The sequence below is a fragment of the Mobula birostris genome, chromosome 29 (assembly GCF_030028105.1).
Source record: "Mobula birostris isolate sMobBir1 chromosome 29, sMobBir1.hap1, whole genome shotgun sequence".
Classification (NCBI taxonomy): domain Eukaryota; kingdom Metazoa; phylum Chordata; class Chondrichthyes; order Myliobatiformes; family Myliobatidae; genus Mobula; species Mobula birostris.
The window spans coordinates 21,926,504-21,950,571 of record NC_092398.1 but is presented as its reverse complement, the minus strand read 5'-3'; the positions used below and the strand labels follow the sequence as shown (position 1 = coordinate 21,950,571).

At 52.3% G+C, this 24,068-nt stretch overlaps 1 protein-coding gene across 1 annotated transcript in view; it reads right to left on the bottom strand.

Annotated features, from left to right (window-relative positions):
• gnl3l (G protein nucleolar 3 like) overlaps positions 1–23,800 on the bottom strand; it is a 43,664-nt gene extending 19,864 nt beyond the window's left edge. The window contains exons 1-7 of the mRNA XM_072246941.1: positions 23,776–23,800; positions 23,616–23,665; positions 20,000–20,098; positions 15,612–15,728; positions 10,700–10,783; positions 9,993–10,128; positions 5,789–5,892 (exon numbers count right to left, since the gene is read on the bottom strand). Coding sequence (XP_072103042.1) covers positions 5,789–5,892; positions 9,993–10,128; positions 10,700–10,783; positions 15,612–15,728; positions 20,000–20,098; positions 23,616–23,665; positions 23,776–23,788 — 603 coding nt within the window. The 5' untranslated portion in view covers positions 23,789–23,800. The remainder of the gene's footprint in view (positions 1–5,788; positions 5,893–9,992; positions 10,129–10,699; positions 10,784–15,611; positions 15,729–19,999; positions 20,099–23,615; positions 23,666–23,775) is intronic.
• Between the last annotated feature and the right edge of the window lie 268 nt (positions 23,801–24,068).

Genomic DNA, 24,068 nt, shown 5'->3' with positions numbered 1-24,068 from the left:
AGAGAGAGGGGGGGAGGGAGAGAGAGGGGGGGAGGGAGAGAGAGGGGGGGAGGGGGAGAGAGGGGGGGAGGGAGAGAGGGGGGAGGGAGAGAGGGGGGAGGGAGAGAGGGGGGGAGGGAGAGAGGGGGTAGGGAGAGAGGGGGTAGGGAGAGAGGGGGTAGGGAGAGAGGGGGTAGGGAGAGAGGGGGGTAGGGAGAGAGGGGGGTAGGGAGAGGGGGGTAGGGAGAGGGGGGTAGGGAGAGGGGGGTAGGGAGAGGGGTAGGGAGAGGGGGAGGGATGGGGGGAGGGAGAGGGGGGGAGGGAGAGGGGGGAGGGAGAGGGGGGAGGGAGAGGGGGGAGGGAGAGGGGGGGAGGGAGAGAGGGGGAGGGAGAGAGGGGAGGGAGAGAGGGGAGGGAGAGAGGGGAGGGAGAGAGGGGAGGGAGAGAGGGGAGGGAGAGAGGGGAGGGAGAGAGGGGAGGGAGAGAGGGGAGGGAGAGAGAGGGAGGGAGAGAGAGGGAGGGAGGACAGGAGAGGGAGGAAGGGAGAGGGGGTGTGAAGGGGATGGGGTGGAGGGTGAAAGGGTGGGAGGGCAGTGTCAGGAGGGAGATAGAGGGAGAAGATGGTTGGGTATATAGTGAGGAAGAGGGATAGAAGAATGGAGAGAAGGGAGAGATGGATGGAGAGAGATGCAGTAATCAGATGAGCTGATCAAGTAAAACACAATCTGTAGGCACCCCCACCCTGCCATCGCTCCCCATGGTGTAGCACCTGGCCTCTCACTATACATTCCCGATTCCAACTCCACCTCTGGGGGAGAAAAATTCCCTTCCTTATCCCCTCATCTTAAACCTACTCCCTCTGAGTCCACTGGGGCAGGACCTTGCCAAAGGCTTTGCAAAGGTTCGTGTAGATAACATCTACCACCTTGCCCTGGCCGATCCTCCTCAAAAACTGGTGAGACAGGATTTCCCAAGGAAAGTCACGTGGGCTGTCCCAAATCAAGTATTGTCTCTCCAAATGCCGGCAGATCCCATCTCTTAGAATCCCCTCCCGTAACTCTGCCACCCCACCACTAACATTAATGTCACCCTCTGCCAGCTCCTGGACTTGGGGAAGGAAATCACAATCAGAGGGACAGCTGTAGTGCCCCCTCCCAAGGGAGGGGCTAGACTTTCCACAGGTTCTGCGTAGGGGGTGGGGTAGCTGGGACCGTTTTCTGACACTAGTCTGCTTATCCTGTGGCCTGCTTAGTCGAAGCAAGTGCCGTGTTCTACAGGAGAGATTTGGAACCGTGCAGAGTGAGAATGAAGTGTTCTTGGTGGTGCATCGCTCTCCTCCCAGTCCCACTCGCCCGAGGATCCCTGATCTTTGCCCGAAAGCTGCCCCCACCTTCCAACGACAGGTTCGGGCTCACACAGCAGGGAACTAGGCCAGTCGGCCAGCCTTGTCCATGTTAGCCCCACCTAGCTACCCTTTCATGCCTTGGTGATTCAAGTGCTCTTATTTGGAGTATTGCATTCGGTTCTGGTTGCCTCATTATAAGAACAGCGCAGAAGAGAGGGTGCAGAGGAAATTTACCAGCATGTTGCATACCGTATGAGGAAAGGCTGAGCAAACTGAGGGTTTTTCTCTTTTGAGTGAAAGAGGACGAAAGGTGATAGAGATGAGTAAGATGATAAAGAGGCATAGATAATGTAGACCGTTTCCCTTGTTGGTCAGTGCTACAGCTGGTGGGGAAGCAGTGTGGCCTCGGTTGTAACAAGGATTAGGCCTCAAGCTGCGGGCTTGCCTGCAGTAGTGCAGGAGATGCCTGAGGTGGTGTAGTGTCTGCGCTCGGTTGTGGGGGGGGTGGGGGATAGCCTCTCCTGTCGGTGCTGCCCTCCAGTGTTCGATCAGTGGAATGACAAGTTGGGAGTGCGCGTGCGCGTTCGCTCGATTGCAGGCCGCTGAGACAGTGAACGGCACCGGCGGACGGAAAATTCTCAAAACTAGGACCCCATCGATTAGCACTGATCAGACGTCTGTTTAAATAATATAAGTACCACAGAATCTCCGAGCTGATCAAAATAAACTTCACAGGTTTAAACAGAACGCACCAGGAGAGTGCATCACAGAGAGAAACACAACGAACTCTAAGCAATTAATGACTCTCGTTAAACAATTAACCAGTTCAGGTGATCTGAAAGTCCTTGGCGCCCAATGCTCTCTGGCGCCCCACACAGGCCTGAAGAGCTCATTGCAAAATGTGCTGTGTGTGCTTTGCATCTTAGCCCCAATTTTGCTGGGTTGTATTCATGTACAGTTGAACGATAAATGAATTTCAACTAAAGTGCAAACACAAGAAATTCTGCAGATGCTGGACAGCCAGAGCAACACACAAAAAATGCTGGAGGAACTCAGCAAGTCAGGCAGCATCTACGGAGAGGAATAAACAGTTGACATTTTGGGCTGAGACCCTTCTTCAGGATGAGGGAGGGCACCAGAATAAAAAGGTTGGAGGAGGGGAAGGAGCATAGCTAGGTGATAGGTGAAGTCAGGTGGGTGGGAAAGGTAAAGGGCTAGAGAGGAAGCAATCTGATAGGAGAGATGATTGGACCATTGGAGAAAGGTAGGTGATAGGCAGATGAGAAGAGGTATAAGATCAGAGTGAACTAAATAGAGTGGACAGTCAGTGCCTTTTTCTCCCAGAAGGTATACATTTAAGAAACTTTCAAGAAAATGTCAGAATTTTCATTCTTGTGAACCTTCTCCGGACTCTCTCCAATGCCAGCACCTCCTCTGTACTCCAAGTGTGATCCACCCAAAGTTCAAAGTAAAATTATTAGCAAAGTACATATCTTCTTCTCTTCTTCTTCGGTTGTCCATCGAAATCCAATGACGACGTCCACTCCTTTAACGGTGAGATCTTCAATGACTATACAGTCTGACCCTGGACCCACAAGCTCTATTGCAGGAGGGACATGTATATGTGGTGGTGGTGACAACCATGGCTGCATTTCTCCTGGCTCTCTTCTGCTGTCTTCTGGTTGTTCTTTCCATCTCCAGAATACGAACCCCATCCCGACACAGCTGTCGCCAAGTGGTACGGTCAGCAGCAACCTCCTCCGGGTCCTCGGGTCTGATCTTGCACCTCCTTAAAGCATTCTTCATCTGATCCTTATAGCGCTTCTTCAGCCCTCCAGCTGAGCGTCGACCGTGATGTAGCTGGCCGTATAACACTCTGCAGGGTAGCCGACATGGGGGCATCCTTATCACGTGCCCCAGCCACTGTAGCTGACGCTGGGTGATCACAGCCTCGATACTCCTGCAGTTGATCTTTACAAGTATTTCAGTGTGAGGCACCCGCTCACGCCAGGTAATTCCCAGGATGTGCCGGAGGCAGTTTCTGTGGAAGCGCTCTATGGACTTGATGTGACGGCTGTAGGTTACCCAAGCTTCACAGCTATAAAGGAGGGTGGTGACACAGACCACTTGGTATACGGCGACCTTTGTGGAGGGACGAAGGCTCCTGTTCTGAAAGACTCTACGCCGAAGTTTCCCAAAAGCAGCTGATGACTGTTTAATGCGGCTCTGGATGTTGTTGTCAATGCCGTTATCCTCAGAGTGAATGCTCCCCAGATATTTGAAAGATGGCACTACTGACAGCTTTTCATCACCAACAGTGAAGGCAGGTAGAGTGGGTGGGACACTGGTACTCCATTGGCAAACCACTTCTGTCTTGGTGGTATTGACAGTCAGCCCCATCCTGCTGTACGCTCTCACCGCCACAGCAAGGACAGTCTGAAGATCCTCCGGAGTATGGGCCACAAGAGCACAGTTGTCTGCATACTGCAGCTCCAGGACCTGCTCTCTACGGAGTTTGGCGGTTGCGTGGAGCCTCCTGATGTCAAAGAGGTTGCCATCTAATCTGACATCCACTGCCACACCGCTGCTGTCTTCAATCTCGTTGTGGAGAAGCTTGGTAACACACACGAGGAAGAGGTTAACGAGCACTGGCGCTAGTACACACCCCTGCCTCACCCCGTGCGTACAAGGAAGGGCTATAACTCTTGTCCTCCTACGGTCACCCGAGCAGTCATCCCATCATGGAACTGGCGGAAGATGTTAACAGATTTATTGGAACAGCCAAACCTGAGGAGGACATCCCGTAAGAGCTCTCTTTGCACAGTGTCGAATGCTTTGGAGAGGTCAACATCGGCCATAAACTGGTCCTGATGTTGCTCCCGGCACTTTTCCTGAAGCTGCCGGGCTGTGAAGATCATGTCAATCGTGCTCCTGTTCTTCCTAAATCCACACTGCGATTCAGGCAGCATTGACTCAGTGATGTTGCTGATGAGTCTCTGAAGCATCACCTTAGCCAGGACCTTTCCAGCAACAGAAAGCAGTGATATGCCCCTACTATTGCCGCAGATGGCCTCGACACCCTTGTTCTTATAAATGACAACAATGTTTGCATTTCTCCATTGCTGTGGGATGTTCTCATCAGTCCAGGCCTTGGTGATGTACTGGTAGAGGGTGCGCATACACACGTACCCTCTGTTCTTCAGTAACTCAGCAGGGATATTGTCAGTGCCAGGGGTCTTGTTGTTCTTAAGGGAATGGACAGCTGATAGAACCTCCTGGAAGGTTGGTGGTAGACTGAGGTCATGGATAGGAGGAGGTTCTGGCAGTTCGTCCAGGGATGGTGGGGTCTGCGTCAGAGTCCTGATTAAGTAGGGTGTTAAAATGCTCAGCCCACCTCAGCAGAATGGTATTCTGATTCTTCAGAAGTGTTAGACCATCTGCTGTTTTCAGGGGAGTAACGCATCGATTTATTGGGCCGTAGATGGTTTTGACAGCATTGTAAAAATTATGCACGTCATTATTATCGGTAAAGGACTGGATTTCATGTGCCTTTTCAATCCACCACTCATTTTGTATGGCCTGTATTGCCTTTTGCAATTTCCTCCGAGCTGCCTGCCAATGCTGCCTGATGCTGGTGGATGACAGGTTGCCTAAAGTTGACCGGTGTGCCTAGTGCATGTCCTTAAGCAAGTCGTGGGTGGTGTCTGAGTTATCGTCAAACCAGTCGTGGTGGCTCCTGCTCTTATGGCCGATGGAGTGGGCTGCTGCCTCATAGAGCGCAGAGCTGATATAGTAAAGTACATATATGTCACCATATACAATCCTGAGATCCAATTTCTAGTGGACATACTCAAATCTATAGAATAATAATCATTACAGAATCAAAGAAAGACCCTCCAACTGAGGCATTAACCAGAGTGCAAATGACAACAAACTGCAAATACAAAAGGAAGAAATAATAATAAATAAATATCGAGAACATGAGATTAAGTTCTTAAAAGTGAGTCCATATGATGTGGGAATATTTCAGTGATGGGGCAAGTGAAGTTGAATGTTACTGCTCTGGTTCAAGAGCGTGATGGCCGAGGGGTAATAGCTGTTCCTGAGCCAATGTCTCATGAAACCTCAGTGTTATGGCCCTGCTTTCATATTCCAATTGTGTCTTTATATTACACTCTTCACCCGCTCAGCTTCCTCTGTCTGAAGCCTCCCAGGCCAAAAGCTCGGCACCCATACCCAGTCAGGGAGTTTGTACTGGAGCCTGCTCTTCTCTTCCGCTTGAAAAACAACTTCTTAAGTTGTTTGGGGAAACTTTTAAAGTTCCTTAAGCAACTTTTGAAGCTTTCCTGCACCACTACTGGAACTAGGAACCCTGGTTTGGGAAGGGTGGCGGGTGTGGAGGGTGGGGAGAGATCTTTCCTCTCATCCACCGCCCCCCCCCCACCCACCCAGTGGTTGACTTACCAGGTTTTTGTTCTGTAATTGAGTGGAGGCCTTGAAGGCGACGGTCGGCAGCTCGTTCCTCAGATACTTTAACCATTTCTGCACCACGTCCTTCGCCACCAGGTCTGGAGGGGGAGAGGTGACATATTTAGAGCGACGGGAAGCTGCCCGGGTGTATGACGCAACAAGAAGCACGGGAGAGGTGGTCATTAGGAATCAGACAGTGAAGGCAGTTATCAGGATTTACAAGGAGAATCTCAAACATCGAGGTAAGTGGGATGAAGTTTGGCAGATGCAGTTCAAATTGGTTAAGTCGTGACCTGTTGTATTTTGGAAAGCGAAATCACGATGAACATTAGGGAGTGTTGTAGAACAGAGAGACCCAGGGCTGTGGGTACATGGTTTCCTGAATGTGGGGTGACTGGCAGACAGGGCGGTGGAGATGATATCAGGCATACTGACCTTCATCGGTCAGGGAGTCGCGACGTTACTTTACCGTTATACAAGACGTTGGTGAGACCGCATTCGGAGTACTGTGTTCAGTTCTAATCGCCCTGCTGTGGGAAAGATGTCATTAAGCTGGAAAGAGTGCAGAGGAGATTTACCGAGGATGTTGTCGGGACTCGAGGGACTGAGTTATGGAGAGAGGTTGGGCAGGCTGGGACTTTATTCCTTGCAGCGTAGGAGACTGCAGGGTGACTTTATAAAGGTGTATAAAACCACGAAGTGGGGGGGTAAATAGGGTGAATTCACAAGCTTCTGCCGAACAACCCTCCCAGGGGAGTGCTGAACAGAGATACCTATGGGTTCCCTGAAAGGGCAGCAAAGGTGGTATTTGGCAGGTTGGCATTCATTGGTCAGGGCACTGCGTACAGGACTTGGGTTGTTACTTTGCAGTTGTACAAGACATTGGTGAGGGTGCATTTAGAATACTTTGTTCAGTTTTGGTCTCCCTGCTATTAGGAGAGATATCAATAAGTTGGAAAGAGTGCAGGGGAGATTTACGAGGATGTTGTCTGGACTTGAGGGACTGAGTTATGGTGAAAGTTCAGGAAGAACCATAATCAACTACTCCCCGTGGCCTGTCCTTTTAAACCCCCTCCTCCCTAAACAGATGACACTATCTGTCTTTGTATTTACACAGTTTGACTTCTTTTGCACATTGGTTGTTTGTCAGTCTTTGTGTGTAGTCTTTCATTGATTCTATTCTATTTCTTTGTTCTACCGTGAATGTCTACAAGAAAATGAATCTCAGGGTAGTTGATTACTGTGTAAAACTCTTAGGCACCTGTATATGTGTGTGTGTGTGTGTTTGTGTGTATATATATATATATATATCTATATATACACACACACACACAAAATACTTCCACACAGTACTGTAGTAATTTTATGAATTGCACTGTACTGCTGCAAAAAAAAAAAAACAAATTTCATGACATGTGAGTGATGATAAACCTGATTCTGATCTGGATCTCTATTGTGGACTGAAAGTGGGAAGGGGGCAGGGAGAGGGGAATCATGGTTGGGAAAAGGAGAAGGGAGAGGGGTGGAAGCAGGAAGCACCAGAGAGACATTCTGTAATAACCAATAAACCAATTGTTTGAAAGCAAATGATCTTACCTAGGATCTGAGGGCTGGGTGTGCCTGAACCCTTGCCACCCCCCTTCCCCCCACCCCTGGCACTCCTCCGCCACCTGTCCCACTCCCCTCCTGCGGCGCTCCCAACCACTCACAACATCCTTTGCTCTCGCCAGATTTACAAACTCTCTCTGCTCCACACTGACAAAATTCAGTACTGTGCCTTAAGTCTTGGGCAACCTACCTATATATATGCCTAAGACTTTCGCACGGTACTGTTGTTGGAGTTGGTGACAGTGACGATGTTGTTCAGGATTTACAAAGGAATCTTGATCAGCGGGGCAAGTGGGCCAAGGAGTGGCAGATGGAGTTTAGTTCAAATACAGTGTGAGGTGTTGTATTTTGGGAAGACCAAAGAAGATTAGAGTTTTACAGGGAATGGTCGAGTCCTGGGAGTGTTGTAGAACAGAGAGACCCAATGGGACAAGTAGATGGTTCCCTGAAAGTGGTGTCACAGGTAGACAGGGCACTGAGTGCAGGAGCTGGGACATTACGATGCATTTGGAGTACTGTGCTCAGTTCTGGTCGTCCTGCTGTAGGAAAGATGCCATTGAGCTGGAAAGAGTGCAGAGGAGATTTACCGAGGATGTTGCTGGGACTCGAGGAACTGAGTTATGGAGAGAGGTTGGGCAGGTTGGGACTTTATTCCTTGGAGTGCAGGAGACTAAGGGGTGACCTTATAGAGGTGTATAAAATCACAAGAGGCACAGACAGGGTGAATTCACAGTCTTTTCTCCAGTGTAGGGGAATCAAACACTTGAGGGCACAGGTTTAAGGTGAGATTCAAAGGTGACCTGAGGGGGAACTTTTTCACCCAGAGGGGAACGAGCTGCCAGAGGGAGTGGTTATGGCAGGTAAATGAACATTTAAAAGGCGCTTGGACGAGTACACGGATAGGAAAGGATTAGAGCAGGGCTTCCCAACTGTTTTTAGGCCAAGGACCACTACCATGAACCAAGGGGTCTGGGGACCCCAGGTTGGGAACCCCTGGTTTACAGGGATACAGGCCAAGCACAGCCAAATGGGACTGCATTGGATGGGGAACTCAGTCAGCACGGTCCAGCTGGGCCAAAGAGCCTCCTTCCACACTGGACGTCTGTGAGAGTCGGCGGCCGGGAGGAGAGAGGGAGGTCACAGGCTACAGGGAACCATCGGGGAAAAGGTCTTAGAGGATTGGTCCGGCACAGACTTGATGGGCCGACTGGCCTTGTTGCAATGAGGAATACTAGAATAACAAAAAAAATTGGAGAGAGTGGGAGAAACGCTCTGTCGGGAATTCTGAGAAAGTGTTTCCCTGGGTTCTGGGTAATGGGGAGAGAGAGGGCAAGAGAGAGAGAGGTAACATGCAGGGGGGAGAAATAGTAGGGGTGATGAGCAATGGAACACTGGTGGAGGGTGAATAGGGGTGAGGGAGGGAGGAGTGGGAAGGACATAGAGGGAGAGGGTTATGGGAGGGCAGGGGAAGGGAGAAGAGAGATTCAGAGAGAGGGGAAGGCGAGGGAAAGGGAGGGGAGGGAGGGAGAGGATCAGGAGGGGAGGAGAGGATCAGAAGGAGAGCAGAGGGTGGGGGAGAGGGGAGGGGATGGTGGAGGGGGAGGGAGGGAGAAGGTGGAGATATGAGCAGGAAGGGAGGGGAAGGGGAAAAAATTGAGAGTGGGAGAGGGAGATGGAGGCGGAGGGGGTCAAAAGGGGAGGAAGATGTTCAGAAAATAAAGGTTGGGTTGGGAGGGAGAGGGAAGAGGGAACGGGTGATGCTGAGGGGGGAGGGGAGCAGATGGTGCTGGGGGAGGTGGGAGAGAAGGGTACCGGGATCAGAATGAAGAGAGAGGGGAGGGGAACATGTGATGTTGAGGGGGAAAGAGAGCAGAGAGTGCTGGGGGGGGGGTGGGCAGGAGGGAATGGGGAAGGGTACCGGGAGGAGAGGGAACAGGGAAGGGTACTGGGAGGGGAGGGAATGGGGAAGGGTACCGGGAGGGGAGGGAACGGGGAAGGGTACCGGGAGGAGAGGGAACGGGGAAGGGTACCGGGAGGAGAGGGAACGGGGAAGGGTACCGGGAGGAGAGGGAACGGGGAAAGGTACCGGGAGGGGAGGGAATGGGGAAGGGTACCGGGAGGGGAGGGAATGGGGAAGGGTACCGGGAGGGGAGGGAACGGGAAGGGTACCGGGAGGAGAGGGAATGGGGAAGGGTACTGGGAGGAGGGGGATTCGGGAAGGATACCGGGGCTGGGGGAGGGATCGGGGAAGGGTACCGGGAGGAGAGGGAATGGGGAAGGGTACCGGGAGGGGAGGAAATGGGGAAGGGTACCGGGAGGAGGGGGAATGGGGAAGAGTACCGGGAGGGGAGGAAATGGGGAAGAGTACCGGGAGGAGGGGGAATGGGGAAAGGTACTGGGAGGGGAGGAAATGGGGAAGGGTACCGGGAGGAGGGGGAATGGGGAAGGGTACCGGGAGGAGGGGGAATGGGGAAAGGTACTGGGAGGGGAGGAAATGGGGAAGGGTACCGGGAGGAGTGGGAATGGGGAAGGGTACTGGGAGGAGAGGGAATGGGAAAAGGTACCAGGAGGAGAGGGAAGCCACTCTCACCGATCTTGTTCAGCACCAGGACAATCCTCTTGCTGGTGCCGGACTGCAGCACGGCCTGTTCCACCTGTGGACAGCGACAGCCCAACGGGTCCCGGCTGTCCAGCACCTCCAGCACCACGTCCGAGGCCTCCACCACCTGGGGCCGAGGGATAGGAGGCAACGTCAGACCTTACCACCTTCCCCCAGCTTGCTCCCCTCTACTCAGTCCGCAGCCCGCACCCCACGTCACGGGTCACCAGCTCCCAAACACCCCGTCCTGCCACCGCCCCACATCCCTCACACATCAGTTCCTCCCCTTGCCACTCCTCCCCTAGTGCAGCACTGCCTCCAAACAACCCTCCTACCTCAGGACCCCTCCCACAGCACGGCACTCCCTCCTCACCGACCCTCCTGAAGGGTGTCACTACCTCCTCTCCACCCCTCCAACAGAGGGCGTTCCCTCTCACCGCCCCTCCCGCAGCACAGATCTCTTCCTTCATGGCCCCCCGCCATATTGTGTTCCCTCTTCCCCACCCCTCCCATCGTGTGGAGTTCCCTCCTCACTGCAGTGGTGTTTCAAGCAAGTCAGATCGGTTGCAGTCAGAGATCAATACCGACTGGAAGATTACTGACGGAAGAGCAGTGGTGGGACCAATACAGCACTGATCAATACCGACTGGAAGCGATGGAGAGCGGGAGGGGGACGAGCACACCGGAACAGCACGAACCTTCCTGAATTCCCTGTAGTACGCCTTCCGCGACATTTCGCTCTCCAGGTTCACGTGGGCGCGGATACCCTCCAGGTCGCTCTCCTGTAGGGAGCCATCGATTGGTTATACACGCATCAGGCAGATTCAGAATCAGATTTAACATCATCGGCATGGGTCGCGAAATTTGTTGTTTTCCGGCAGCAGCTCATCGCAACAGATAATAATAAAAACTGTGAATTACACTAAATATACACACACATACATAGAAATATGTGGGTGGGTGGGTCTGTGTGAGAGAGAGAGAAGGAGCGAGGGGGGAGAGGAGGGAGAGTGGGGGAGGGGGGCGAGGGGGAGGGAGAGGGAAGGAGGGAGGGGGGAGAGGAGGGGAGAGGAGGGGAGAGGAGGAGAGAGGAGGGGAGAGGAGGGGAGAGGGGAGGGGGGAGAGGGGAGAGGGGAGGGGGGAGGGGGGAGGGGGGAGGGGGGAGGGGGGAGGGGGGAGGGGAGGGGAAGAGGGAGGGGGAGGGGGAGAGGGAGGGGGAGAGGGAGGGGGAGGGGGAGAGGGAGGGGGAGGGGAGGGGGAGGGGAGGGGGAGGGGGGAGGGGAGGGGGAGGGGGGAGGGGAGGGGGAGGGGGGAGGGGAGAGGGGGGAGGGAGGGGAGAGGGGGGGAGAGGGGGGTAGAAGGGGGGGAGAAGGGGAAAGGTGACAGAGGGAGGGAAGATAGCCAAGTGGTGAGCACAACGCTTTACAGTACCAGCGACCCGGATTCAATTCCCACCGCTGTCTGTAAGGAGTTTGTACATCCTCCCCGTGATCACGTGGGTTTCCTCCCACAGTCCAAAGACATACCGGTTAGTAAGTTCATAGGTCACTGTAAATTGTCCTGTGATCAGGCTAGGATTAAGCTGGGGGACTGTTGAGTGTCACAGCTGGAAGGGCCGGAAGGGCTACTTCGCAGTGTAACTCAATAAATAAACAAGCAGGATATAAGACAGTAGTGAGGTGGTGTTCATGGGTTCAATGTCCAGTCAGAAATCAGATGGCAGAGGGGAAGAAGCTGTTCCTGAATCACTGAGTGTATGGTGTTGGGCCCCTCCCTGAGGACAGGTCCTGATCTTCCGGTAGATGAAGCTTGGGGGCGGGGGGGGGGTGGCGTGGTGTTAGAGAGAGAACGATGTCAGAAGCTGGGCAGGGATGGGTGGAAGTGACAGAGGCCTTTAGAAGGAGACGGATAGGACAGCAAACCATAAATTTTAAAATAAATTTATCATCAAAGTGCAGATAGGTCACAAAATGCTACGCGGAGATTCGTTTCCTTGCGGGAAATTAAATAGAATAAAACTTGGGGGAAACTCTGCATAAACAAAGACTGGCAGAAAACCAACGTGTAAGAGACCGTTTTTGCAAACCGCTAAATCTTTCCACAGGCTGAAAGTGAGAACTTGAAGATTAAAGGTTGGTTTTATCTGTCAAAGGCAAACTAAACTCGTTACCAGAGTAGGGAGATGCCATGACATGGTGGCCCTCTGCTGGTCAGACTCGACCATGGGTTTTGCATCCCAGCTGTCTACGTTGATACGCCAGGCAGGGCAGTCTGACATGGACAGCAGGCTCCCCCTCCCCACGCAGACGATGAATCAGCAGACACCGATGCCGTTTGGCACCGGCGGCGTCACAAGAGTCGCCCGTCAGCACTGGACTCAACGTAGGGACTCCAGCTCCGGAATTTTCCCTCAGAGTTTACTCCCGAGCCTTATCCATGAGTGGGTATAGACACAAGGCAGCAGAGGTTTGAGATCAGAGCTCTCCTTCTCCTAGGAGCTGCCAACCACAGCTGTCGGCCCCATCTGCACGAAGTGACTAGTTTTCATTGGGAGCAGAATTAGGCCATTTGGCCCATCAAGTCTGTTCTGTCATTCCATCATATAACCATATAACAATTACAGCACAGAAACAGGCCATCTCAGCCCTTCTAGTCCATGCCAAACGCTTATTCTCACCTAGTCCCACTGACCTGCACTCAGCCTATAACCCTCCATTCCTTTCTTGTCCATATAGCTGTCCAATTTTACTTTAAGTGACAACATTGAACCTGCCTCAACCACTTCTGCTGGAAGCTCGTTCCACACAGCTACCACTCTCTGAGTAAAGAAGTTCCCCCTCATGTTACCCCTAAACTTTTGCCCTTTAACTCTCAACTCATGTCCTCTTGTTTGAATCTCCCCCACTCTCAATGGAAAAAGCCTATCCACGTCAACTCTATCTATCCCCCTCATAATTTTAAATACCTCTATCAAGTCCCCCTCAACCTTCTGCGTTGATTTTTTTCTCTGGCTCCCCCCCCCCCCATAAACTTCTGACACCCTGACTAATCAAGAATTTACTAATCTCCATTTCAAATATACCCAAAAGTATACCCTTAGGACTGTGTGCTAAGTCCCCTCCTTTACTCCCTGTATACCCATGACTGTGTCGCCACCCACAGCTCTAATCTGCTAATTAAATTTGCAAACCACACTAAATCGGTTGGCCTGATCTCAAACGATAACAAGGTCATCATCATCGTAGCTTGCCACACCAGCCAGCCAGCCACTCTCGTGTTGCTTGGTCGATGTTGAGCAGGTCCGTGTCAGCTAAATCAGCTGAGAGTGGACAGTTGCGCAGAACGTGTTCGATGCTCTGCACCCTTTCGCCACACTCACAGGATTCGCTGGTCTTTAAACCCCACTTCACCATATTGTCTCCCGTCCTACAAACTCCCGCTCTCGCTCTGTTGAGAGTGCACCACTTCCCTCTGTCAAGCAGTGCCCCGTCTGGCAACATTTCTGTGGGGTCTTGCACTGTATTGTTTGGTGGGGGTCTGGCTTCTGTCAATCCTGTGTGGTTGGGGGGACGTTCTGTCCCTCCCCGTAGCAAAGCTTCTCCTCGATTGTAGGCCGTTGGAAACTGGCACCTGATGATTTAGTGGGTGCCGTGGATCCGAGTTCTGTTTACCTTTTTCAATTTTTGTTGTAGTGTGGCCTACAGGGAAGAAGTCATCTCTCCGACACAGTGGTGTCAAGAAAACAATCTCTCCCTCAATGTCGCAAAAACAAAGGAGCTGCTTGTGGATTACAGGAGGAATGGAGACGGGCTGAACCCTATTAACATCAGTGGATCTGGGGTTGAGAGGGTAAACAGCCTTAAGTTCCTCGGCATCCACATCACCCAGGGCCTCTCGTGGTCTTTCACCTCAGACGGTTGAGGAAGTTTGGTATGGGCCCCCAAATCTCAGGAACTTTCTATAGTGGCACAATTGAGAGCATCCTGACTGGCTGCATCACTGCCTGGTATGGGAACCGTACCTCCCTCAATCGCAGGACTCTGCAGAGAGTGGTGCGGGCAGCCCAGAGCATCTGTAGATGTGAACTTCCCATGATTCAGGACACTTACAAAGACAGGTGTGAAAAAAGGGCCCCAAGGATCATTGGGGATCCAAGTCACCCCAACCACAATCTATTCCAGCAGCTACCATTCGGAAAAAGATACCGCTGTACAAAAGCCAGGACCAACAGGCTCCAGAACAGCTTCTTCCACCAGGCCATCAGACTGATTAACTCACGCTGATTTGAGTGTATTTCTATGTTACGTTGACTGCTCTATTTATTATAAATTACTATGATTGCACATTGCTCATCCAGACGGAAACATAACATAAAGATTTTTACTTCTCAAGTATGTGAAGGATGTAAGAAATAAAGTCAATTCAATTACTTGGCCTTCACAGCTGCCTGTGGCAATGAATTCCACAGATTCACCACCCTCTGGCTAAACAAAATCCTCCTCATCTCTGTTCTAAAGGGACGTCCTTCTGTGGCATCTGGTCCCAGACTCCCCCACTATTGGAAACATCCTCTCCACATTCTCTCTATCTAGGCCTTTCAATAATCATTAATGAGATTCCCCCTCAGTCCTCTAAACTCCAGCGAGAACAGGCCCAGAGCCATTAATGGCTGATACATTAACCCTTTCATTTCTGTAAATCACTCTCGTGAACCTCCTCTGGACCTCTTCCAATGCCAGCCCATGGTTTCTTAGATAAGAGGCCCAAAACTGCTCACAATACTGCAAGTGAGATTTGACTAAAGCCTTATAAAGCCTCAGCATTACATCCTTGCTCTTATAGTCTAGTCCTCTCAAAACGAACGCTAACATTGCATTTGCCTTCCTCACCACCGACTCAGCCTGCAATTTTACCTTTAGGAATCCTGCAGGACTCCCAAGTTCCTTTGCATCCCTGATTTTTTAATTTTCTCCCCATATAGAAAATAGTCCACACCTTTATTCCCTCTGCCAAAGTGCATGACCATACACTTCCCTGGACTACATTCCATCTGCTACTACTTTTCCCATTCCCCCAATCTGTTTAAGTCCTCTGCAGACGTTCTGCTTCCTCAACACTACCTGCCCCTCCACCTATTTTCATATCATCCGCAAACTTGGCCACAACGCCATCAAATCCTTCATCCAAGTCATTGACATATAACACGGAAAGAATCAGTCCCAATACCGACCCCAGTCACCAGCAGCCAGCCAACAGAGGCTCCCTTTATTCCCACTCTTTGCCTCCCGCCAGTCAGCCAATACTTTACCCATCTTTCCAGTAATACCACGGGTTCGTAACTTGTCAAGCAGACTCCTGTCAAAGACCTTCTGAAAATCCAAGTACACAACATCAACCAATTCTCCTTTGCCTATCCTGCTTGTCATTTCTTCAAAGAATTCTAACAGATTTGTCAGGCAATTTCCCTACGCTATATCCCACCCGCCACTTCTCTGTCTTATATTAACAGGGTGACCAGAACTGAACACGACACTTGTGCCACGTGTCCTGTGTCTTGTACTCAGTGACAAGAGGGTCCCGGTTCGAAGTGAGGGAGACCTGTCAGCTTACCCTCTGCTCAAACTGCTGCTGCCGCCGCTCAGCGTCACGCTGGAGCCCCTCGAGACTCCGCCGCCCCGCCAGCTCCCTCTCCCGAGCCGCCTTCTGCCTCTCCTTCCGCTCCTCCATCTGTGGGGCAGAGAAAGGGAGAGTGAGGGAGACGACGGACAGAAACTGACAGTGGAAGAGGGGAGAGAAAGAGGGACGGTAGGAGAGAAGTGACGGTCAGTGTACAGATCTCCCCCTGAGAGAGAGGGACTGAGACACTGGTCAGTGTACAGATCTCTGCCCGAGAGAGAGGACTGAGACACTGGTCAGTGTACAGATCTCTGCCCGAGAGAGAGGACTGAGACACCGGTCAGTGTACAGATCTCCCCCTGTGAGAGAGTGACTGAGACACTGGTTAGTGTACAGATCTCCCCCTGAGAGAGGGGGACTGAGAGACACCAGTCAGTGTACAGATCTCCCCCTGAGAGAGAGGGACTGAGACACTGGTCAGTGTACAGATCTCTGCCCGAGAGAGAGGACTGAGACACCGGTCAGTGTACAGATCTCCCCCTGTGAGAGAGTGACTGAGACACCGGTCAGTGTACAGATCTCTGCCCGAGAGAGAGGACTGAGACACCGGTCAGTGTACAGATCTCCCCCTGTGAGAGAGTGACTGAGACACTGGTTAGTGTACAGATCTCCCCCTGAGAGAGGGGGACTGAGAGACACCAGTCAGTGTACAGATCTCCCCCTGAGAGAGAGGGACTGAGACACTGGTCAGTGTACAGATCTCTGCCCGAGAGAGAGGACTGAGACACCGGTCAGTGTACAGATCTCCCCCTGTGAGAGAGAGGAACTGAGAGACACTGGTCAGTGTACAGATCTCCCCCTGAGAGAGAGGGACTGAGACACTGGTCAGTGTACAGATCTCTGCCCGAGAGAGAGGACTGAGACACCGGTCAGTGTACAGATCTCTGCCCGAGAGAGAGGACTGAGACACCGGTCAGTGTACAGATCTCCCCCTGTGAGAGAGTGACTGAGACACTGGTTAGTGTACAGATCTCCCCCTGAGAGAGGGGGACTGAGAGACACCAGTCAGTGTACAGATCTCCCCCTGAGAGAGAGGGACTGAGACACTGGTCAGTGTACAGATCTCTGCCCGAGAGAGAGGACTGAGACACCGGTCAGTGTACAGATCTCTGCCCGAGAGAGAGGACTGAGACACCGGTCAGTGTACAGATCTCCCCCTGTGAGAGAGAGGAACTGAGAGACACCGGTCAGTGTACAGATCTCCCCCTGAGAGAGAGGGACTGAGACACTGGTCAGTGTACAGATCTCTGCCCGAGAGAGAGGACTGAGACACCGGTCAGTGTACAGATCTCTGCCCGAGAGAGAGGACTGAGACACCGGTCAGTGTACAGATCTCCCCCTGTGAGAGAGTGACTGAGACACTGGTTAGTGTACAGATCTCCCCCTGAGAGAGGGGGACTGAGAGACACCAGTCAGTGTACAGATCTCCCCCTGAGAGAGAGTGACTGAGACACTGGTTAGTGTACAGATCTCCCCCTGAGAGAGGGGGACTGAGAGACACCAGTCAGTGTACAGATCTCCCCCTGAGAGAGAGGGGCTGAGAGACACCGGTCAGTGTACAGATCTCCCCTGAGAGAGAGGAACTGAGACACCGGTCAGTGTACAGATCTCTGCCCGAGAGAGAGTGACTGAGACACTGGTTAGTGTACAGATCTCCCCCTGAGAGAGGGGGACTGAGAGACACCAGTAAGTGTACAGATCTCCCTCTGAGAGAGAGGAACTGAGAGACACCAGTCAGTGTACAGATCTCCCTCTGAGAGAGAGGAACTGAGAGACACCGGTCAGTGTACAGATCTCCCCCTGAGAGAGAGGGACTGAGAGACACTGGTCAGTGTACAGATCTCCCCCTGAGAGAGAGGGACTGAGAGACACTGGTCAGTGTACAGATCTCCCCCTGAGAGAGAGGAACTGAGACACCGGTCAGTGTACAGATCTCTGCCCAAGAGAGAGGGACTGAGACACCGGTCAGTGTACAGATCTCCCCTGAGAGAGGGGGACTGAGAGACACCAGTCAGTGTACAGATCTCCCCTGAGAGAGAGGGACTGAGAGACACCAGTCAGTGTACAGATCTCCCCCAGAGAGGGACTGAGAGACACCGGTCAGTCAACACACATCAAAGTTGCTGGTGAACGCAGCAGGCCAGGCAGCATCTGTAGGAAGAGGTGCAGTCGACATTTCAGGCCGAGACCCTTCGTCAGGACTAACTGAAGGAAAAGTGAGTAAGGGATTTGAAAGTTGGAGGGGGAGGGGGAGATCCAAAATGATAGGAGAAGACAGGAGGGGGAGGGACAGAGCCAAGAGCTGGACAGGTGATAGGCAAAAGGGGATACGAGAGGATCATGGGACAGGAGGTCCGGGAAGAAAGACAAGGGGGCGGGGGGACCCAGAGGATGGGCAAGAGGTATATTCAGAGGGACAGAGGGAGAAAAAGGAGAGTGAGAGAAAGAATGTGTGTATCAAAATAAGTAACAGATGGGGTACGAGGGGGAGGTGGGGCATTAGCGGAAGTTAGAGAAGTCGATGTTCATGCCATCAGGTTGGAGGCTACCCAGACGGAATATAAGGTGTTGTTCCTCCAACCTGAGTGTGGCTTCATCTTTACAGTAGAGGAGGCCATGGATAGACATGTCAGAATGGGAATGGGATGTGGAATTAAAATGTGTGGCCACTGGGAGATCCTGCTTTCTCTGGCGGACAGAGCGTAGATGTTCAGCAAAGCGGTCTCCCAGTCTGCGTCGGGTCTCGCCAATATATAAAAAGGCCACATCGGGAGCACCGGACGCAGTATATCACCCCAGTCGACTCACAGGTGAAGTGTTGCCTCACCTGGAAGGACTGTCTGGGGCCCTGAATGGTGGTAAGGGAGGAAGTGTAAGGGCATGTGTAGCACTTGTTCCGCTTACACGGATACGTGCCAGGAGGGAGATCAGTGGGGAGGGATGGGGGGGACGAATGGACAAGGGGGTTGCGTAGGGAGCGATCCCTGCGGAATGCAGAGAGAGGGGGGGAGGGAAAGGTGCTTAGTGGTGGGATCCCGTTGGAGGTGGCGGAAGTTATGGAGAATAATATGTTGGATCGCTCCCTACGCGACTCCCTTGTCCATTCGTCCCCCCCATCCCTCCCCACTGATCTCCCTCTTGGCACTTATCCGTGTAAGCGGAACAAGTGCTACACATGCCCTTACACTTCCTCCCTTACCACTATTCAGGGCCCCAGACAGTCCTTCCAGGTGAGGCAACACTTCACCTGTGAGTCGACTGGGGTGATATACTGCGTCCGGTGCTCCTGATGCGGCCTTCTATATATTGGCGAGACCCGACACAGACTGGGAGACCGCTTTGCTGAACATCTACACTCTGTCCACCAGAGAAAGCAGGATCTCCCAGTGGCCACACATTTTAATACCACATCCCATTCCCATTCTGACATGTCTATCCATGGCCTCCTCTACTGTAAAGATGAAGCCACACTCAGGTTGGAGGAACAACACCTTATATTCCGTCTGGGTAGCCTCCAACCTGATGGCATGAACATCGACTTCTCTAACTTCCGCTAAGGCCCCACCTCCCCCTCGTACCCCATCTGTTACTTATTTTTATGCACACATTCTTTCTCTCACTCTCCTTTTTCTCCTTCTGTCCCTCTGAATATACCTCTTGCCCATCCTGTGGGTCCCCCCCCCATTGTCTTTCTTCCCGGACCTCCTGTCCCATGATCCTCTCGTATCCCCTTTTGCCTATCACCTGTCCAGCTCTTGGCTCTATCCCTCCCCCTCCTGTCTTCTCCTATCATTTTGGATCTCCCCCTCCCACTTTCAAATCCCTTACTCACTCTTCCTTCAGTTAGTCCTGACGAAGGGTCTCGGCCTGAAACGTCAACTGCACCTCTTCCTACAGATGCTGCCTGGCCTGCTGCGTTCACCAGCAACTTTGATGTGTGTTGCTTGAATTTCCAGCATCTGCAGAATTCCTGTTGTTTGACACCGGTCAGTGTACAGATCTCCCCTGAGAGAGAGGGACTGAGAGACACTGGTCAGTGTACAGATCTCCCCTGAGAGAGAGGGACTGAGAGACACTGGTCAGTGTACAGATCTCCCCTGAGAGAGAGGGACTGAGAGACACTGGTCAGTGTACAGATCTCCCCTGAGAGAGGGGGGGACTGAGAGACACCGGTCAGTGTACAGATCTCCCCCAGAGAGGGACTGAGAGACACCGGTCAGAGTACAGATGGAGGGACGGAACTGTGAACAGGAGGACAGATTTGACAGCTTATTTTAAAGCACAATGAGCCAAGCAGCCCCCAGTGTGGACGGCACTCTTACCCTTTGCTTCCTCTTCTCTGCCTCGTGCTGTGCGTGCGCTTTGAAAGGGGCCACGTTGGGGACCCCTGGATCTTTTCTCAGTTGCTTCTGTCCCGGACCCTGGGGGAGAATGGGAAAGAGGAGAGTGGGATTTGGTAGAGCTTAACCAGTCCTGGCGACGGAGCCAGTGGACGGTCCCCTGCCGCGCAAGATCGTCCTAGTGGTTTTCCTCTCTCCCTGAACGGCATCTTTGCTCTCAATCCCCACACCTGTGCAGCCACAGAGCCACGCATCACAGCAACAGGCCCTTCGGCCCACCAGCACGGTGCTAGCCACATTTCCACAGACCATTAACCCCACATTCCCATCTGCTCCCCTCTCACCCACCTATTGAGGGGTGAATTACTGTACTTGATTCACCCCCTGACCTGCACATCACAGGAGCCCTAACCCCACCCCGTCATCAGTAACTCTCCCGTTTCCACACTTCGGTGATCCTGAAGGGGCAGACCTCTGTGCCGAGGAATGGCAAACGGAGCCTAATCCAGATAAGCATGAGGTGTTGCAGTAAGATACACTGAGGCAGGATGTGCAAAGGCCAAGGCCCTGGGGAGTGTCGTGGAAAAAAGACCCAGGGGTACAGGTGCACAGTTCCCTGAAAGTGGAGACGCTAGAGAGGGCAGCGAAGAAGGCATTTGGCTTTCATCAGTCGGGGCACTGAGTACAGGAGTTGGGACGTTAAGTAACAACTGTACAAGACATCGGTGAAGCTGCACTCAGAGTATTGAGTGCAGTTCTGGTCACCCAGCTCTCGGAAGAATGCCATTAAGCCGGAGAGGGGGCAGGAAAGATTCACCAGGATGTTCCCGGGACTGGAGGTATTGAGTTATAAGGAGAGGCTGGACTGGCTGGGACTGTTTTCCCTGGAGTGAAGGATGCTGAGGAGTGACCATGAAGAGGTTTACAAAACCATGAGGGGTGTAGATAAGATCATTAAGGACATCCTGAACGCTAAAAAGAGGGCGTTTAGAGATGGAAATAGGGAGGAGCTGAGGGTAATACAGAGTGACCTGAAAGCCAGGATCAGGGAGGCTAAAGACAGGTACAGGAGGAAGCTTGAATGGAAACTCCAGCAGAACAACATGAGAGAGGTCTGGAGGGGGATGAGGACCATCACTGGGTTCCGGCAAACTAGCAACAGAGGAGCAAGGGGCAGTGTGGACAGGGCCAACGAACTTAACCTGTTCTTTAACAGATTTGACATTGTGACCCCTGCCCGTCCCCCACATGAGCCATCTGTTGTCGGCCCCCAATCAACACATATTCCACTCTCCCCTCCTACCCCTCCTCACAGTCCCCCACCCTGCTCTCATGACTATACCCCTTCCCCACACAAAACCACCACGGTGGGCTTCACAGCTGAACAGGTGAGAAGACAGCTGAAACGTCTCAACCCAAGCAAGGCTGCAGGACCGGATGGTGTCAGTACCAGGGTGCTCAAAGCCTGTGCCCCTCAGCTTGTGGAGTACTTCGCCATGTCTTCAACCTGAGTCTGAGGCTCCGGAGGGTTCCTGTACTGTGGAAGACGTTCTGCCTCGTCCCTGTGCCGAAGTCGCCGCGCCCCAGTGGCCTCAATGACTACAGACCGGTGGCATTGACCTCCCACATCATGAAGACCCTGGAGAGACTTGTTCTGGAGCTGCTCCAGCCTACGGTCAGGCCACACTTAGATCCCCTCCAGTTCTCCTACCAGCCCCAACTAGGAGTTGAGGATGCCATCGTCTACCTGCTGAACCATGTCTACGCCCACCTGGACAAGCCAGCGAGCACTGTGAGGATCATGTTTTTTGACTTCTCCAGTGCGTTCAACACCATCCGCCCTGCTCTGCTGGGGGAGAAACTGACAGCGATGCAGGTGGATGCTTCCCTGGTGTCATGGATTCTTGATTACCTGACTGGCAGACCGCAGTACGTGTGCTTGCAACACTGTGTGTCCGACAGAGTGATCAGCAGCACTGGGGCTCCACAGGGGACTGTCTTGTCTCCTTTTCTCTTCACCATTTACACCTCAGACTTCAACTACTGCACAGAGTCTTGTCATCTTCAGAAGTTTTCTGATGACTCTGCCATAGTTGGATGTATCAGCAAGGGAGATGAGGCTGAGTACAGGGCTACAGTAGGAAGCTTTGTCACATGGTGTGAGCAGAATTATCTGCAGCTTAATGTGAAAAAGACTAAGGAGCTGGTGGTAGACCTGAGGAGAGCTAAGGTACCGGGACCCCTGTTTCCATCCAGGGGCTCAGTGTGGACATGGTGGAGGATTACAAATACCTGGGGATACGAATTGACAATAAATTGGACTGGTCAAAGAACACTGAGGCTGTCTACAAGAAGGGTCAGAGCCGTCTCTATTTCCTGAGGAGACTGAGGTCCTTTAACATCTGCTGGACGATGCCGAGGATGTTCTACGAGTCTGTGGTGGCCAGTGCTGTCATGTTTGCTGTTGTGTGCTGGCTGAGGGTAGCAGACACCAACAGAATCAACAAACTTATTCGTAAGGCCAGTAATGTTGTGGGGATGGAACTGGACTCTCTCACGGTGGTGTCTGAAAAGAGGATGCTGTCTAAGTTGCATGCCATCTTGGACAATGTCTCCCATTCACTACATGATGTACTGATTGGGCACAGGAGTACATTCAGCCAGAGACTCATTTCACCGAGATGCAGCACAGACCGTCATAGGAAGTCATTCCTGCCTGTGGCCATCAAACTTTACAACTCCTCCTTTGGAGGGTCAGACACCCTGTGCCGATAGGCTGGTCCTGGACTTACTTCATAATTTACTGGCATAATTTACATATTACTATTTAACTATTTATAGTTCTATTACTATTTATTATTTACGGTGCAACTGTAACAAAAACCAACTTCCCCCAGGATCAATAAAGTATGACTATGACTATGATTATGATAATGTGGATGGTCACAGTCCTTCTCCCCTGGGGGAGGGGAGTCTAAAACTAGAGGGCACAGATTTAAGGTGAAAGGGGAGAGATTTAGAGGGAAAACATTTTCACCTAGAGAATGGTCCATGCATAAAACTAGCTGCCTGAGGCAGTGGTAGTGGTGCCTACAATTTCAATGTTTAAATCCTTTCCTGGGTGGGGTGGGGTGGGGTGGGGTGTGGAGATGCCCTCTTCCCTTCGCCTCTTCCCTTCGTTGGCCTACGGGTCAATCTTGGGCAAGGTGTTACACCTGTTTAGGGATCCCAAATTCCATAGAGTGTTATAGGAAGGGAATTAGTTCGGCACAAGATTGTGGGCCGAAGGGCCGGTTCCTGGGCTATGATCCATGATGGGATTAAAGTGTGCGACTGCATCCATACTTGGGCAGGACAAATTCCATGACTGGGTCAGCCATGTGCCAGGGACCTTTAACCGCAGCGCAGCCTGGGAGCTGTAGTCATATATCCTAGCATACCCACGCGGTGCACGAAGGGAGTTGTAGTTATATGTACGCTGGGCTCACCGGCACACAGAACATCATCACTACAACTCCCAAAGGGCCCCGCGGTGAGTCCAAACGACTGCGCATTACATTCGATTTCCACGCCGCCGCGTCTGCCCCCTTTTACTCACTCGGCTCCGTCTCTGCGCCCTGGCGAGGCGCCGCAGCTTCTGCTTCTTCCCTGCCAAACGGGGAGAGAAAGAGGGAGAGAGTCAGTGAGGTAAGAGGTGGATTGCGAGCAGTGCCATCCCTTCTGGAGGGAGCGGGATATCGCCACGGCCCGCCACTCACCACCGCGCGCCATCTTGCTCGGCTCCCCGCTGCCGTAAAGTGAGAAAAGGCGAGCGACGCCGGCGACTGCCCGTAGTGTCGCAAAGGGCGCCCGAATTGTTGCGAGACAACTGAAAAGCGACTTTACGGCATATAGGTTGAAAGTTCGTTTTATTGTGAAAGTATGCATGTACAATACAACTCTGATATCTGTCTTCTCCAGATAGCCATCCACATTAAATACAGAAAAGTAGAAGAAACAAGACTAACATACTTCAGAATTCTCCACCCTCTCATCCACAGAAAAAAATAAA